This window comes from Columba livia, chromosome 1 (assembly GCF_036013475.1).
Source record: "Columba livia isolate bColLiv1 breed racing homer chromosome 1, bColLiv1.pat.W.v2, whole genome shotgun sequence".
NCBI classification, from domain to species: Eukaryota; Metazoa; Chordata; class Aves; order Columbiformes; family Columbidae; genus Columba; species Columba livia.
The window spans coordinates 97,347,215-97,365,466 of record NC_088602.1 but is presented as its reverse complement, the minus strand read 5'-3'; the positions used below and the strand labels follow the sequence as shown (position 1 = coordinate 97,365,466).

General features: G+C 40.6%; 1 protein-coding gene across 2 annotated transcripts in view; it reads right to left on the bottom strand.

Moving 5' to 3' along the window:
- Positions 1–13,318, bottom strand: part of TRAPPC10 (trafficking protein particle complex subunit 10) — a 44,660-nt gene extending 31,342 nt beyond the window's left edge. For both annotated transcript variants that reach the window (XR_010473819.1, XM_065069488.1), the window contains exons 1-4: positions 13,081–13,318; positions 3,080–3,161; positions 2,250–2,385; positions 1,034–1,230 (exon numbers count right to left, since the gene is read on the bottom strand). Coding sequence is in view for 1 of the 2 variants with exons in the window: in XM_065069488.1 (XP_064925560.1) it covers positions 1,034–1,230; positions 2,250–2,385; positions 3,080–3,161; positions 13,081–13,174 (509 nt within the window). In the remaining variant the exon portion in view is untranslated. The remainder of the gene's footprint in view (positions 1–1,033; positions 1,231–2,249; positions 2,386–3,079; positions 3,162–13,080) is intronic.
- Between the last annotated feature and the right edge of the window lie 4,934 nt (positions 13,319–18,252).

The window sequence follows — 18,252 nt, the reverse complement described above, 5'->3', positions numbered from 1 at the left end:
GTAACATTCAAAAAATTACTGATATATCTAAAGGCAAGAAGATCTCTCATCCAAGTAACAGACCATTTTTAATTAGAAAAGTCATTTTATCCTATGGCAAAATACTTAAACTGAGCAAATCCATCAGTTAGAAACCAAAAGCAAGCTGAATCAGAGCTGTTGAAACTATTTGTCCAAGTAATCCTGTAAAATACCAAACACTGTCTAGGCACAAGGAAAGTGCTATCAACATACTGCGTGTCGTAACATGCTGATCTGCCAGTCAATATCAGTTCGCACCAAGGTACAATGAGTGCTTCCATCCACCCTTTTCAACTTCAAATGTTTACCCTGTCACTCATTCTTAGGGGGAAAATCTCCCATTTAAAGTTAACTTTGGAGGTTAACATAAAAAAAGGTAATAATATAGATTCAGTTCAATGTTTCAGAATAAGGAAGACAGTATCTATTAATGTTGGTTTCAAATTCAGATTTGTGTAGTGTTTTGACTTTAATAAAAGCAGGAACAGTTTAATATATACAGTTATTTTCCTTAGAATAAAAACATCTGAGGAAACTAGTTTTAAGTCAATTATCTCATAGTGGAAAGGTGATCAAGTGAAAGGCAGAAAAGTACAATGGTAAAATATAAGCCTATTGACTTCATATTCCGCTCTCACCTCACTCCCACTACCTGGAATTCTGGTAACACTTTTGTAAGAAGCTAAGCAAACAAAAAATCCTGAATTTCTAAAAACTTATTATCACCACACTGTTCCCCTTAAACCTCTCTTGGCCAGGAACAGATACTGGAAGGCTTTCCGAGACACCTTTCAAAGCCACCACAAACCCAAGAAGAACTGAAAATTAACTTCTCCCTTTATCGCTGGTGTCAGCCTTCTTCAAAGCACAGGTCTTACGGTACCATCAGTACGAATGCTGGACATCAAGGAAAATCCTTTAATGAGCAAGGAACCCATTACACAGGGAGATGAGTTTTTACATCAGCACTCTAATCAAAGATGAACATGTTTGCAAGTAAAAGAATGCTTACCTGTCACTTTGTTTGTTACAGAAGTCATTTCTTATTTTATCTACTATAGAGGTTCGGGGAAGGATATTTGTCTTGTTCTTTTTCTTGGCATCACTCTCAACTACCACAATTAGCCAGTCTACTGAGTTGTGAGCTTTGAGAACATTCTGCCACTTGGTGATGTCATCCTTGACTGTAGTTTTGTACACTTCTGTGTCCTGGGATGAGAAGTAGTGAATCATCAAATCAAACAGACATTCTGAACAATTTCAAAAGGCAAACTTTTGTCCAATAGAAGACAAACAGAAAGGCATATCTTAGTGACAATAAATTCATTTATTGAAAGAAATCAAACAAGACAAAAACATGCCTGAAATTACAAAGCTCAACTGTTTTATTCTCACATAGTACCAGAAATGCAACATCTGTGCCATCTGATACTGCTCAAATCTTAAACTGTTTAAAAGCAATAAAATAAAATAAAATAAAATAAAATAAAATAAAATAAAATAAAATAAAATAAAATAAAATAAAATAAAATAAAATAAAATAAAATAAAATAAAATAAAATAAAATAAAATAAAATAAAATAAAATAAAATACAAAAACAAAAGTCTGGCACTTTTCTGGCTTCTAGGATAGTTTTACACAGACCAGTTCAGACAACTCTTAAGGCTGTTCTGGATACTTTTTGATTGGTCATAGATTGGTCATAAGAGGCCAATCAAAAAGTAGTGAACTGCAGATAAACAAGATTGAGACATTCCAAATCTTGCCCACTTTAGACTGCTGACATGTACTAATACCTGACACATATGGAAGATGAACTGAAGAAAAAATACACATCTTAAGATTTAACCTTGTGAATAATTCAATCATCCCTGAAATAATCTGGCCATATTTCTGTATTACAAAGCAAGTGTGCTGTGCTACTGCAGTAACACTGTTAGATCTTGGGGTTTTTTGTGACAAAGTACCAAAAACAGGTTATTCAAAAGCCCGTCCTCTTAGTGTCAAGCAACAGTACAAAGAAATACGGCTTATGGTAAAAAGTACTCAAGCTGACAAAGTTTCACTTCCAATACATTGGGTATGCATGCTTATGCAATGCAGACTTATTGTAAAAATAAGCATGGAAAACAAATCAAAAATAACAGAGAGGACAAGCAGAAAGTCAAAACCACTTCATTTTAAAATCTGAGTACTCAGTTTTTCATGATATTTTCCTAATACTTACACAACATTCTGTCCAATAAATATGGAGAAAAGGAAAAGTCAAAAGGGCCTTATTCCCCTCTTTGGGTAGTAGCTCCTCTTTGAACTGAACAAAGTTGGATTCTAGATGAATCATCTTCGGAGCACGGCCATAAGACCTACAAAGTTTAGAAACTGAAATTAGTCGTGAGACATACCCAGCAGAATACAAAAATGAACATGTATTTTGGTGGACAAATACTGACAAAGAAAACTCAAACCACACTTACTCCAGTTTGTATAAAGTTAACTTAAATTTCGTATCACTTGAAATGAAATAGTTGCTCTTTTTTGCAAGAAGAGAAGCTAGAAGCTTTTCAGCTTTAATAAAAGATTTTCTGTGTCTCTAGGACCTCTAAAAGTAAAAGATTCCAAATAAGAAAATGCCCAAAATTGTTTTTTCCAGTCAGAAAACAGCATTCCCTACCAAACTTTTTGCAGGAAGATACATCTAATTGCACGTAAGTTCTACCTATATTCTAATTAAGAAGAAAGCATGTCACTTTCAGAACACTGCTGCCAAAGCACATCAAAGCACACACAAAGATAAAGCCACAAACCACAAAACCAAAAAGAGAAACACAGCATTACTACCATTTTTCTTTAGGTGAAGTTCAAAAGGCGAAGTACGGAAATCATCATCCTGAAGCCCACGGCATTCACCTTGATTACCTAAGTTCTCCTTTCATCATGTCAGTTGCTACATTCAGCTCAAGTTATGGTAAGAGCTTCTCAGAGTACAAAAAACCTCACACTTTCCCAAGTCTAAAACCACACACTGAAACAGTATGACAGAATCAAATATAAGTTTACCTCCTCCATTCCATGGGTTCTCTAGGAAGCTGCTGAGAAAGTGTAGGATACAAGGAAGTAAATAAATTCTGATCTCCAGCACCTAAAAGTGAAAGGTATCACTTTATTATCATGTGCAAATTATAGAAAGTATTAATAAGCCATAATATTAATGGTTTGGGTTTTTTTCAGTAAAAAGATGTAATCTTGTCTGCTATGTGGAAACCATAGTCTAGCACTTAAGTAAATATATTAAATCACATGTTCTCACAACCTAATGCAACACTTTTAAGAAGGCACATAATACATATGCTGTTACAACTTCCTGTGACAACTTTCTACATATCTACATAATCCATACACCAAAGAGTATCATCCCTATAGCTTGTCCAACTCTGAAAACTAAACAAGGTACTTAGCCGGAGTCATTGGCTAAACAAAGTATATTTAAAAATCCTCAGAATTTAACCTTCACAAACCAGAAGACTGGTTAGACAGTGGTTCACATCCCTTCTGTAGCTAGGCCTACTATGAGAAAAAGAGCATTAGCACATGTTCTGTGCTTTACTGGGTCTGATTTCTCCATTATTCTGGGCTGCCCAAAGAGGTTGTGGAGTCTCCTTCTCTGGAGACATTCAAAACCCACCTGGACACATTCCTGTGCAACCTGCTCTGGGTGAACCTGCTTTAGCAGGTGGGTTGGACTAGATGATCTCCAGAGGTCCCTTCCAACTCCAAGCATTCTGTGATTTTGTAATACAAAGCATCTCCCTGCCCACAATGCTCTCCTTGCTGCCACCAGAAAGATCAGGTCTGTTAACACAGTGCAGGTCCCCTGGAACTGCCCCTACACTGACACAGGGACCTGTGGTTAGGCTTTAATCACTTGGGCTTTGAACAATTACATTCCTGCTTAGTAGATGAGGGAAAGGCTGTGGATGCTGTCTGCCCGGACTTTAGTAAAGCCTTTGACACAGTTTCCCACAGCATTCTCCTGGAGAAACTGTCTGCTCGTGGCTTTGACAGGCATGCTCTTTGCCGGTAAAAAACTGGCTGGCTGGCTGGACCCAAAGAGTTGTGGTGAACAGACGCAAATCCAGTTGGCATCCAGTCAAGAGTGGCGTTCCCCAGGGCTCAGTATTGGGGCCAGTTCTGTTTAATCTCCTTATTAATGACCTGAACAAGGGTAGGATGGCCACACAGAGGGATCTGGACAGGCTGGATCAACGGGCCAAGGCCAACTGTATGAGGTTCAACAAGGCCAAGTGCCGGTTCCTGCACTGGTGTCATAACAACCCCAGGCAGCGCTACAGGCTCGGGGAAGAGTGGCTGGAAAGCTGCTTGGCAGAAAAGGACCTGGGGGTGTCGATTGACAGCCGGCTGAACATGAGCCAGCAGTGTGCCCAGGTGGCCAAAAAGGCCAACTTTAGCTTTAAGTATCCAGAAAGCAAATAACCAAACCATTCATGATCATTCACCTTCACCCTCTTATGTCTGAATTAAGTGTATCGTATGAAATCTTATTTAAGACTATAAACAAATGTCTACAATTAATACTGAAGCAAATGTTAGTCATATTGTTAATGCTGTCTTATACCAAGTAACATCATCTCTCTGAGCTACCTCATGGAGAACAGTCTATTGATTTGCAACTCATTATTGCCCACAGAAAGTGAAACATGGCTTAGTGATTTAGCAACAGCATGATGACCACATCAAAATGATAGCCCATCAAGCTGGAGCCTGAAAGAACGAACCATGTATTTTACCTCTGATGCATAACAAAGTGCTCTTTCTGTACTGCACCTAAAAATCCAATGTATGCCACAAAAAAGTTTCAGAATTCAGCATCTTGAGTAAAAAGGATTATTCCAAAACACAGAGGAATTACTGAATGATAATGTTTAAGCACCCTGCTATTCCAGACAACCACATCACATTATCCGCTTAAGAATGGCATATTTGCTCTAAAACTTGAAAATTTTTACTCCTGCACTGGTTTTGAGGGTGTATGTGTTTTATGATCAATGCAAGACTGTCCTCTAGGATTAGAAGAAAAAGGAGAACAGGCCTGATGCAAAACACGTCAGCTATGTTTTGCATACAGACCAAACACTGCTACCACATATACATAACACCCAAAGGACTATCACATCTCAGGTTCTGCTCAACTACACTCTGCATCTGTTATAATAAGCACATTTGAGCTGCTCAAGTCAAGAACACTAAAAACTAAGTTATAAGCAGTCCAAACTTGCACAGCACTGACACAGGACAAACACCAAGAATGATTGGTAGTAAGGACTTGTAAAGGCCATAAAGACTGGCAAGAGGCACATTGAATTGTGAACCGCTTGCTACTGTACTGCAGGGAGTGAGGGGAGCAACTCACAGAAACTAAACAGTAAGAGCACAACATTCCCAAATAACAAACCAAACCAAACCAAACACAACAAAACCCACACCCACAAACAAAAACCTGAAAGATCACTCTAGTTTTGAAATCATGATGCGCAAGATTTCTATGACTCAAGACACCTTAAGCATGGCAGAAGTCTCATTCTGTTGTGTATATATGCCTCTGAAGCATCAGTAGTTCCTGCCTCCATGATGTACTTTCCAAAACACTATTTTAAAAACAAACATACAAAAAAAAAAAAAAAAACACCAAGCACCACTACAGGAATTTTTGCTTGTATCTGACTTAATTCTATGAATTTTGAATGACACATTTCAAAAACATAAGTAAGCCTGGAATCTAAACTTACAGCAAACCCCAGAAGTCTGCACAAAAGTCTGGAAATTACTTCAACAATTTTCTTGTAGGTTTTTTTTGTGGGTCTTGTTGTTGTTGTTGTTTTTTGGGTTTTTTTGGTTTGGGGGAGGAGAAGAAAGGGGGTGTTTTGGTTTGTTGGTTGGTTTTGTTTCAGTGAGTTTAGTTGTTTGTTGGTTTGTTTTTAAAAAAAAGAGACAGAATAATGTGGCCAGATACCTAAGCAAAACTGTATTGCAGCAAATTTGTTTCAGTGGATCACAGAATCACAGAATGGTTTGGGTTGGAAGGAACCTTACAGTTCATCCAGTCCAACCCCCCAGCCATGGGCAGGGACATCTTCAACTGGATCAGGTTGCTGAAAGCCTCGTCCACCTGGCCTTGAACACTTCCCAGGATGGGGCATCCACATCTTCTTTGGACAAACTGTTCCAGCGCTTCAACACCCCCATGGTGAAGAATTTCTTCCTCATGTCTAATGTAAATCTACCCTCTTTCACTTTATAGCCATTACCCCTTGTCCTATCACTACATGCCCTTGTAAAAAGGCCCTCTCCAGCTTTCTTATAGGTCCCCTTTAGGTACTGGTAGGCTGCTCTCTTCTCGAGGCTGAACAACTCCAACTGTCTCAGCCTGTCTGCATAAGAGAGGTGCTGCAGCCCTCATCATCATCTTCACACCCCTCCTCTGGACCCTCTCCAACAAGTCCATGCCCTTCTCATGTTGGAGGCTCAAAAGCTGGACACAGAACTCCAGGTGGGGTCTCATCAGAGCAAAGCAGAGAGGCAGAATCACCTCCCTTGACCCACTGGCCAGGCTCCTTTTGATGCAGCCCAGGATACAACTGGCTTTCTGGGCTGCAAGCACATATTGCCAGCTCATGTTGAGCTTCTCATCAACCAATATCCACAAGCATTTCTCTACAGGGCTGCTCTCAATCCATTGTGATAGGTCTCAACACTAAGCCCTCACTCAAAGGATTCTCAGTAATGAAGGAAAGTGGCTCCTAGCCAAAATGTAAAAGATTATCAGACACAGCTGAAAAGGCAAAGGATGTGCACATATGGGAAAGAAAAGTAATTGTGGAATCCTATCATGACTAAAACCAAGCGTCTTCTAGAGAAAGTTTTTCTTCTTTTAGAATCGACAGAATTAAATAAAACCTAAATATTCAACAGAGTTGGCAACCAGGAATTAGCCTTAAGGAGTCATCCTTTATCACTCAAAACACAATAAGAAGTGTACATATTTTGATTTACTATATTAAGTTTGTCTAATACGATTATTTTATAAATAACATTAATCTAATTAGATGTAATAGATTTGCAATATTTCAAATTTATATATATATTTGTACTATTTTAAAATACATTTTACAACTTCTCTAATTTGTATAATAAATCTAATCAATATTTTTAATTGTTTTATTTTAATACTTGATGCTATTTTTTACAATAGAAAAAAAAACATGCCAATCTATAGCCTCTGGAGCACCTATCTCAGCTTTTATGTCATATAAGGCTGAATTAATCTACTGGATGTTAACACACATACTAAATATAGAAAAAAAACACAGGAATTCTTTAAGTGATACCACTCCTGTAATTTTGTGTGCGAAGTGGTAGCACTTATTTTAACTAGCGAAAATAGAAAGCAGTAATATTCAAATGATATACGTTTAAAAATACTTCTGGAGAAAGGGAAGAAAGGAGAAAGCACATGTTCCCTTTGTTTCCCCATTACAAAGTTCAGAAGCCATGCCCTTCACCTACTTACCTAAACAGTTCACAAACAAATTAAGACAAAGAGGTATCTGTCCAGATATCACATGCAAATAAAGGAGAACCACCTTAAAAGGGTTTTATGATACGCCTAAATCAAACACCTAATCAGATAGTGCAAGTTAAAAACATTTCTATGAACTTCAAAGACTTGATGTCCATCAACTTGACATCCAAAATATTAAGATAGCCAGGTCAGGCAAAAGGGGAACAAAATTTTCTCAATTGATCCTTGCTTCTGAACATGGCTGCAAACATTTGTCACATAAACCAAGTAAAGAATGTCTGTATCTTTTGCTCAAGGACAGGCTGTATCTCTATATAGAAGCTCAGAACCATAAACCTAATCCTGGGGAAAAAATCCTCAAAACTGGATTAGCCAATAACTGAAATGGACAGCTAATGCCAAAGCACCCTTTGGTCAGATTACAGCATAATGGAAAGGTGACTGAGTATCTTAGTCCAGAAGAAAACAAGAATGTTCAAAGTACTAATTTTTAAAATTTTATGCTATTGGTCTCACATTTTTCTTTTCTCTATTCTTTCCTCCTCGTCTTTCTCCCTGACATTTTGGTAGATCAAGACAACACAGCCATTCTCTCTTCCATTTACCCCTATCTAGGACACCTGTTCTGCTGCAAAGTTGTATGGGCACAATACGAGAACCAGAATGACCACCTTACCAGGACTTCCAAGAAGAACCTGCACTTTTTGTGGCAGCTGTCCGATACAAACGAACCATAAAATATCGATATTTTTTTACTTCGCTGCCTGCCTAAAAACACCGTAATTCCCAATAATCTATTTTTTCTAACACTTTATGAATTTCTAAGATGCTTATAGGCTTTGTCACTGCAGCATATGAATATCCCACAATTATTTTTTTTTTCCACTAGAGAAAATTATCCCAACCCACTAACTACACAGGCAGTGTAAAATTAAAACTCCTGAGGTCAGATGACTAAAGTAGACAAATATTTTTCTTTGATACCAATGACAAACTCAGTCAACTAAGATAAAAGGCTTCAAATACCTTTAAAAGAGCTCAGTGCCATGACTACACTTCGGTGTGGTTTTATTTAGTTCTTAAGCTCAAACATCACTCACAGCTAAACTTTCTGCTCCCACTTATTTTTCCACTGGTTAAAAGTTCTGATGTGAATATTTTTTTATAATTCACTAGCCTATTATAAGTGGATCACCTCAAGTTTTAGAAGGCTTGTGGGGTTTTTGTATTTGTTTCTTTTAAAGGTCCCCCTCCCCCTCAAGCCAGATTGATGTTCCAAAGAGGCCTAAAAACTGAAACAAAAGACTGTATCACAGCACATTCTGAACATGGACCAGATGAAAGTGATGCTTCTCACTCTCTCCACAGATTATATAAAGTTCATTGTACTAAGACAGAATATTGACAGAACAAATATGTACACACACAATACATAAACAGATACTACGGGCTGATAAGGAATATTCAACAACTGCATGAAGATAATTACAAAAGAACAGCTTAGTCGGAAAGCTCTGAAAAACCTGTAATTACTTGATTTAGCGGGATTATCTTCAATCTCCAACTTCCTCTTCATATGGATAGACAGAGCTAATAATTTAAGTGCAAACCAGCTACAAAGAGACGAGCTCTGTCATCAGAACACTTGGCTAATATATATGTACAAGGACACTATATTAAAGTTCCAAAGGCTTTCTCAAATTAAAGTTTCAAACAGGACTCATGAGAAAGAAGCAACATGGTTTAGGTTTCCTAGGAAAGTAATTTGTGTTGTGTTAAAGATTATGGCTGAATTGCTTTAAATAGTAAGTCAAACCAAGACTGTAAAGAAACTACCCAAGTTCAAGCCATCTGATGGAAACACTGAACTTGCCTCTTCAAATAAAAAACTATTAATGATGCTAAAAATAGTGTTTCTACAGCAGTGAGAAAGCTAGAATCTGACTCCAAATGCTTTGCAAACATACAAGGTCTGGTAGTAACAAAGAAAAGTTCCTATAAACTTGAACTGAGAACAGGCAAGGTAATGTGCCAGAGCGAGCATAATGACCGCTGCACAGTGAAACTCCCCAGTGAGTCTACGGTCTAGTAAGACCAACAATATGAAAACATGATTCAAACTGATTTGGAAAGGAGTCATCAAGGCACTCAGGCCTAACTGACAAGAATGTTTTAATACCAAATGACATGCTGCCATCTTGGGAAAACTGAAAAAATATAGAGGAACATATAGTCCCGTGACTATACTACTTCTTCCAAACTTACAAAATATAGTTGCCTATTTGCCTGAAGAAAATGTCTTTAGAAGTTTTTGGTTAGACAGTTTGCCTAGTTGAATCCTATTAATCTAAACTCTCTATTACAACTACGGGATTCTACCAGTAATACAAATACCATATACAAGGCTAATCCATCTACAGACAAATCCCAAGGACAAAATTACTAAATTACAGTACTAACATGAAAAGAATAATGACAAAAACTGCATTTGCAATTGGCATAAAATATACAAGCCAAGTGGAATCTGCCATTTTTGTTCTATATGCCCTAGCCTGGGCATTATACATAGTGCTGAATTCAGGATTGTAGCAAATAACTACTGTTACAATACAGACTAACTCACAGATTTGAAAACATAACTCTCTTTACCAAAGAAACATTTCTTTCAGAGTACTGTCAAATTTATTTCAAGTAGATAAAAATATTTGTTTACAAAACATCTCTGGTATGCACAGTGTTGAAAATAAGTTTCACTCCAAATATAACTCTCTTTGGTTCTCCCTTATTAAGAATAAACCCTAAGCATTAACAGGAATATTTCATGATACAACTGTTTAGCTGACAGAGATTACCCTAAATTTTGTAGCAAAAGGAAACACTTATGTTCCAAGACACGACCTCACTTAACCTTCACTCTTCACATCATCAAAAACCGGCCATCCCCTTGCAGGTCTGGTTTCCCTCACGTGCACCTGTTAGGTGGGGCAGTTAGCCCAGACATCTCCAAGTGCCTGAAATCAGAACCACGAAACAAAAGATAAACTGTGTTTTTTGAACACCTGGTAATATAATGGCTTTGAATGTGTTTTCCAGCAAACCAATACGAAGCAAACAGTTCTTTCCCTGGAAGATCAAGCTTCGTCTCCTTACTGGCAATATAATGCTTAGAAGAGCTTTCCTCCAAGTAAGTAATTTTTGTTTAATGCATTTGTTTGAAATACTACAGTCTCTAAGTACTCCACTTCTCTGGAGAGAGGAAAAAAGGAAGCTTAAACAGCTGAAGCAAAACACGTTCTCCATTAAAAGCAAATGTTTTCATTTAAAAATGGTAGCAAGTCACTCTCACTACATTCACCGGAGAAGTCATCTCTGAGCACTTTTGCTCAATTATTTTCTGAGTTAGGTTGTCTCAAACCAAGCCATTCTAGTCCATACCAGTAGAGACTCCACTGTCATACTTGTTCACAGCCCCAGAAATTATTAATTAGTATAACATTCACCTTGTATCATTTATAAGTATGGTGGCATCACACTGTATAGTGATAAGTCCAAAACATTTTGCAACCCTAAAGTACATTCACTCACTATTTGAAATTAATATTTCTTTCCATATGTGATAATTTGGCTTGAATTAAATCTGATAAAATTTGATGTTTGGAATTCTGAGAACTTCTTGCACAAAGAAGCCAGAGTGCTCTTCTGCATTTACCAACAAAAAAGCAAGCCTGAGGTAAAACTGTATGTACTTCAACAGATTGCAAGATACGTTACTTACTCAAATCACACAGAAACAGTAAGGACTGACATGTACCACCACCCCCCTTTCTCCTCACATATACACACAGAGTCTCTAGTGCTGAATACAGGATAAAGCCAGAAAATCTAGAAAGCAATCCACCACCACCTGAACAGCAGCTAACATGAACAAGGAAGACAACAATATCCTTCGGATGTTTCTGATGTGTACATTTTTCTGACTTTAAACCTGAAGTCAAATGGATTTCAAAAGTCTTGAAGTAGGTGAGTACAGAAGATTCAATACAGAAACCACTGACATCAGTTTATAAACTGCATCCAAAATATAAGAAGCTTAAGAAAGAAAAAAAGTACATTTATAAAATAAATCTGAGTTCCATATAGTTATGAGGTTACAGTTGGGCATTTTTTCTAAACACCAATATCAGTCTAAGACCTTAATCATCAATAAATGCTTCCTTCATAATAAGACAACACACACCTGTGAAATAGTTTCTATTTCACATGCACATAAAGCATTCCCAGTGTTTTACTGATAAAGTACAAATTCGTAGTTTGTCATGTCATCGATAGAGATACCTTTGTAATAATGAACAGCCAACAGTTACCTTTGGTTTAAAAAAAAAAAGACAGAATTATCTACGCTGATCTCATTCACCTTTTTTACTAAAAGCATTACAGATGTAGTTAGAACAGACGATTTCAGTTGGAAGGGGCCTGCAACGACTGTCTAGTCGGACTGACCAGGGCTGACCAAAAGCTAAAGCATGCCATTAAGGGCGTTGCCCAAGTGCCTCTTAAACACTGACCACCTCTCTACAAAGCCTGTTCCAGTGTTTGACCACCCTCTTGGTAAAGAAGCGCTTCCTAATGTTCAGTCTAATTAATGTGCTTGTTTTAAGTGAACTTTATGTGCAACCATCTATACCTGTCCGAGCACAGGAGCTCACGTTTTACACCAGGACCAGAGCACACATGCCTCAGCTGCCTCCCTCTGACACCTGAAAGAACTAATTCATTGCTGGAACCACACAATCTGGTTTGTTAAATAAATTGTGTTAGAGACAAAAACAAAGCAAAGATTAAATTATAATGTCACTGGGAATCTGTCGGTGGGAATCTCTCCTCACCACAGAGGATGTCTTACTTCTTGTGACTTCTCCTACCCAGAACAAAACTACACAAAGCTCGCTGGCAAGAAGTTTGGGGTTTAAGACTTATTGTCATGTTTGAATCTCTTCCCGTAAGCACCTGTAAACATGACATTCGAGTTTGCTATTTACTATAGCCCTGAAACATACAGAAACAAACCCAAGTTTGCCCACTGCCATTAAAAGCGGCGGGGGGGTTGGAACCAGCAAAGGGGCAAAAGCCGCCACTAGAGCCCCTTGTGGGCGTCGTGCCCCTCGGCACACAGAGCAGGGGGCAGCCCGGCTCCTCCGCCGCCGCCCCCCCAGACCGGCCGCTCCCCACCTCGCCCCGCTCCTGCCCTCCCAGCCGTGTCAGCCACCGCACAGCCCCCGGGCTCCGGCGCCGCGGGCCCGCCCGCCGTCAGCGCCGCCGCCGGACCCCGCCCCGGGCCGCCCTTCACCCGAACCCGGAGCGGGGCAGCGGCCAGGGGCCCCCGCACCGCTCCGGACGGCCATTGCTGCCCCGCCCCGGCGGCGACCGCTAACGCCCGTCCGGGGCCGCCAGGAGCACTCACAGGTGACGATGGGCTTGTTCTCCATGGTGTAGATGACCGGCGGCTTCTCCCTGCCCTCCTCCCCCTCGGCGGCCGCCGCCGCGGCGGGGTCCATGAGCGGGCGGGGTCCTCAGCCCCGGCTCCCCCGCCCGCTCGGCGCCATGGAAACGCCGCCGCTCCCCCTCCGACGCCGGGAGGCTGAGACGGTGCCGCTCCGCCTCGGGGCCTTGCTGGTGCTTCCCCCCCCCGCCTCCCCCCACCCCCTTCCCCGCGTCCCTGCAGCGCCGCTCCGGAGGGGAAGGCGGGGGAAGCTCATCCGCTTCCTGGATCACCGGCGGAGCATTACCGCTTCCGGGGAGCGCCACGGAGCGCTGGCCAGGGGCGACCGCCGCCCGGGCCCAGCGCGGCTGCACGGGGGTTAACCCGGAAAACGGGTGAAATGCAGGGGAAGCGCGGGGCCGGGAGCGCCGGCGGAGGGGCGGCGGGGCGCGGCTGCGCAGAGCGGGCGGGGCGGGTGAGGGGCGGCCGGTCTGGTTCTTCTGCCGGCGGTGCGCTGCGGGTTGAGGCAGCCGTTCGCGGGCGGAATCGCTCGGGCCGGCTTGTGCTGCCCCGAGGTACAGCTGGCCGGGGGAGGAGGCGGGGGGCCCGTCCCCGGGCTGCCTGCTCTCCCACCGGGAAGCCCAGGGGAGAGGAGGCTGCCGCTGCCCAGTGCTCTGAGGCGGCTGTGGGAAGGAACCCCTCGGCCTGCGCGCTTCACTCATACCCGGCGTGAACGACACGAATCTTTGTTTAAATTTGTTCCGGAACTTCTGTAAGGCTCGTAAGGCAGCTGGGCAGGGAGAGTGGTCTGCCAGGAAGTGCCACACGGCTGGGCTGTCCCTGCGTCTGAGGGCAGACAGGTGGGGTTGGTGTCTCTGGGCCTTGAAGAAACAGGGGTCTGTGTGACAGATGCGCTGCCAGTTTTCGTAAGTGGATTTAAGGCTCTGCTCGCCGCCTTCGAATAATTCCCTGTGGCCGCATGAGCAGCTACTGTTCCTTCTTTTGTGCCCAGGTAGGGAAAAGAAAAGGATGATAGGGACTCTGTAGCACATGGAATCATTCATTCTGGTTGGAAGAGACCCTCAAGATCATTGAGTCCAACCAAAACTTAACACTGGCACTAAACCATGTCCCTAAGAACCTCATCTACACGTCTGTTCAACCCCTCCAGGGATGGTGATTCCACCACTGCCCTTGGCAGCCTGTTCTAATGCCTGACAACCCTTTCTGGGGAGCAGTTTTTCCCAATATCCAATCTGAATTTTCTCTGGAGGAAACTTGAGGCCGTTTCCTCACGTCCTGTCACTTGTTACATGTTTCAAAGCTAGGGTCATTCCTGTGGCTGTTAGAGCCTACAGCTCAGCTAGTTCAATGGGAATAAGGGCATTAGGGATCATATTTTCCACTGACCTCAATTATTTTAAGTAGTTTTGTTGCAGGCCATCTTGAAGGTGTGCTTTACAGATCTTAGTGAATCAGGCAACAGATGACTGGCCTTGTAATTCACTAGTTGCATTCTTTGAGTGTGGAAACCATGCAGAAGAAAGGAGTAGGGCTTGTGTGTACGGAGTGTGTGCTCAGAGGGAAGATTATAGGGAACAGAAAAGAGCACATAACGTGGGCAGGTGAGTGGAGGTGAAAGAGATGCACGTGCAAAACTGGCTCATGCATATACACACTCAAAAGTATTTTTCAGTTCTAGAGCACTCTATAGCAGTTGGAGTATATCAGTGAATGTGGCCCTTAGCATTTAAGGATTTATACCATAGCTTTTTAAGTGCATGGAAATTATATGCTGTTATACTTTTCTTGGGTCTGATTAGTTTGTACGAGCCTTCAATACTGATAAAATCAGTTCTTGTTTTGCTGTAGACTGAGATCCTTTTATTTTGTTTTTAATAAATCTGGTGTTCATCTTAGTCATGTTCAATTTCTTCAGAATCAAGAATCCTAAACTTAGAAGATTTAGACTTTAGTGTCTGAAGTAGAAGTAATTACAGTATAGAAGAGTGTACTCAAAGTAGCCTACCATAAAGGGTCAAAAATTAAGAACACTCTATACATATGTAAAACCAAATGTAACCTAAGTTAGGACTATAGGTATCTGTGTACTAATCATAACTGTTTAGTGCACAATGATGTGCTAAGGTGGTTTGGGTGTTCTGTGCAAGTATTTCCCGAAGTCAATTTGTATAGGATTCTCTTTCAGCAAAGCCTTAATCCTATTTCCTGGGCTTATAATATTGTTCCAAAAATAATGACAATGTCCTTGCAACATGTTTCATCCCATACTGCAGATGAATATTCGCAGTTTTATCTTTGCTGTTTTGCTCTGGGATTAATTGTTGTTTCCAATTCTTTGAATATTTTCATCAGCATTAGCCAAGAACTTGTGTTTCACCTTAGTTATAACAAGATTTGTTTCCTTGCCATGGTCAAACAGAAAAAAAATTTACAAGGCAAAAACTTTAAGAATCTTACATAGCGCAATAAAATGTTGTATCTCATCTTCAGGTTTAGGGGAGCAGATGGACACTAACAGTTTTTTCATTACTTTTTGTGTGTGTGTGCTGCAAGAGTCAATATGTATCATGGCACAATTGTATTTAAAATACGACATTTTACAATATCCTTAATAAGTATGTGACAAATATGTGATTTACTGAAACAGAAAATAAAAACACTGTTAAATGCATGTTGAAAAAATTATAAATTCCTTTCAGTAGGCTCCAAAGCAAGTAATTTCATGCATCAGTCAGATAGTCCATCCTGCATGGTCCTAAACAACAGAGGTAGGAAAAGAGGGAAACCTGGGTCAAATAAGCAGGAATCTCTTCCAACAGTCTCTCCTTACTGTAGAGTGCTTGTCCTTTTTTCTCAGAGATTAGAGCTAAGGTCAATAGTTTGTTGGGATTCAAGTTTTAATTGCCACAGAATGTCACATATATTCAATCTCCTCTCTCTAGTTTTTGTAGGTGCAGTATAGCTGTTTCCATTAAACAAGAAACGCTGTCCTAGCCTTGCTACCTGTTTTTCATATCAAGTGAAGCAAATCCACCCACACTTGTGGTTTATTCCTGTACCACCTTCCACCCTCACCAGAAAAAAAAAAAATCAGGGAGACAAAAGAGGCACAGACACATTAATACAGGCAAGATTTAGAAGACTAAAGAAAACAACTTTCCACTTTGCTCTCAGGTGTTTAATTGCCAAGAAAAAATGCTTGAAGGTGAATTGGTTGACTGATTTCTGATGGAAGAAGTAGATTTTTTTATAGCAAAATACACAGAGAAAAATTAAAGCATTTGGAAATTGAGAGTCTGAGAACAGTGTGCTTTCACTTCGCATTTTGAAATGAATGAATGAAATTTTCTTTTGGAGGAAAAAGGGATCATTTGAATTACAATTAGAATTTTCTTTTTCCTCTTTCTATAAAGAAAGGTCTCAAATATTATCTGTCTCTACTGGAAATCATACATGTCTCAAGTGAACATTAATGTTGTATCTCCAAAACCCAATCATATTATGGATGCCAGGTCATCATGATGTGAAAGTTCTCTCCAATATTCCAACCTTAAAATTATATTCGCGTGTACAAAACATTCTCTTTAGCAAAGCATTTAGCAAATTCTCTCTGCCATTTCAGTTTGTTGGGTATCAGGTACCTGAAACTTTTCCCTAGTCACATTAGCAGAGCAGAATTACACCTGCACTTTAGATGAGGAATCGGTGAAGGGGTAGCAGCTGAACTTGAGGCAGTTTATAGCTGGCCAGAGCCTGTGCTGTGTTTCTCCTCAGTGTCAGTGGTGTCATTGCTGTTACACAAACAGGCTCCATGCCCAAGGAGGTCACTGCTGGGGTGCATCTTGACTTTCAGGTGTAGAATAAAGGAGCAGATTAACCTGGGAGGCATCCATGTGACTGGATGGAAAGACTGAGACTGCATGTATGTTACTAGGGCAAGAGCAGATTTCTGGTTTCCAAGTCTGTGTGCACCTCAGCTTCCTCCGAATTTCAGATTGGTGTGGACAGAAGTGTGCGCCAGCCTCTCCTTTCCTCCTCACTATTTCAATAGCAATAGCTGGTGTTTAGTCTTTCTGCTTTTACTTTGAAGATGCACTCCAATCTTGTTGCCGGGCCACTTTCCCCTCATTTCACAACTAATCTCTGCAATAGGATTTATAAGGTGTCATAGAGAATTTGGAATTTTCTCCCATCAAAATTTTGCAGCTGTTAATGTTGTGCTTTAATGTTTGTTCTTATTGATAACTTAAAAATTTGTAACCCACTAGTCACTGTCATGAGGCAGTGTCATCAGTGTAACGTGAATCACGTTACATGGCTTGTTTCAAGTTTGGCTGGTTTCATGGGCAGTTTCTGTGGCTTTGGGGAACTCTCCCTCCTGGTGGAGGAATGAAGTCTGACTTGAAATGTTTGGATTGTTTCAGAGAAAGAAACTGGTTTCAGATATGCAATACATATATATTGTACAGTGGTTCGTCTAAACAATTGAAGGGTTAAATTTCTCATCCCTTTCTATCATGTATGTTTTGAAGCACAAACCCACACGGCACAGGTGTCAGGCAAACAGGGCAAGTCAGCGTATCCCACACCTTTTTCTGCTCCTGAATTTCCATGTCCTTCTTTTTCGCTCAGTGGTTCTGTTACCGGTTTGTTTAAATGATATTGTCTGCAAGGCAGGACAAGGAACTTCATTTTATCTGTTAAATATTTAGCACTTTACCTTGAATAAAATAAAGTATAGCTGTAGTCCTAAGTACAATATCAAAGAGATTAATGAGCTCAATAACTGCAAGAGAAGCAGCAGTGGTTTTGTGAGGGACCGGATCCTCTGTCTCAGGTCTCCCAAAGAGCTAGAAGGTTAATTAAACCCTGGCTCATTGTTATAACACTAAATCCTAAAATATGATGTCAGTCTTCATGTTCCTACTGGAAAGGCCCTTGTTGAAATTCTTTCAAATATTTAAGAAGCAGGAAAAAGGAAAGAAAGCAGTTAAATTGTATCCTTAATTGCCTTAAGTTTTGATGGAAAGGCCATTACAGGGGGAAGTCCACATTTTATAATCTTCCTGCTGAATTTGAAGATTGTATCAACTGTCCTATTTTGGGGAAGCAGAGAGAGAACAGAAGACA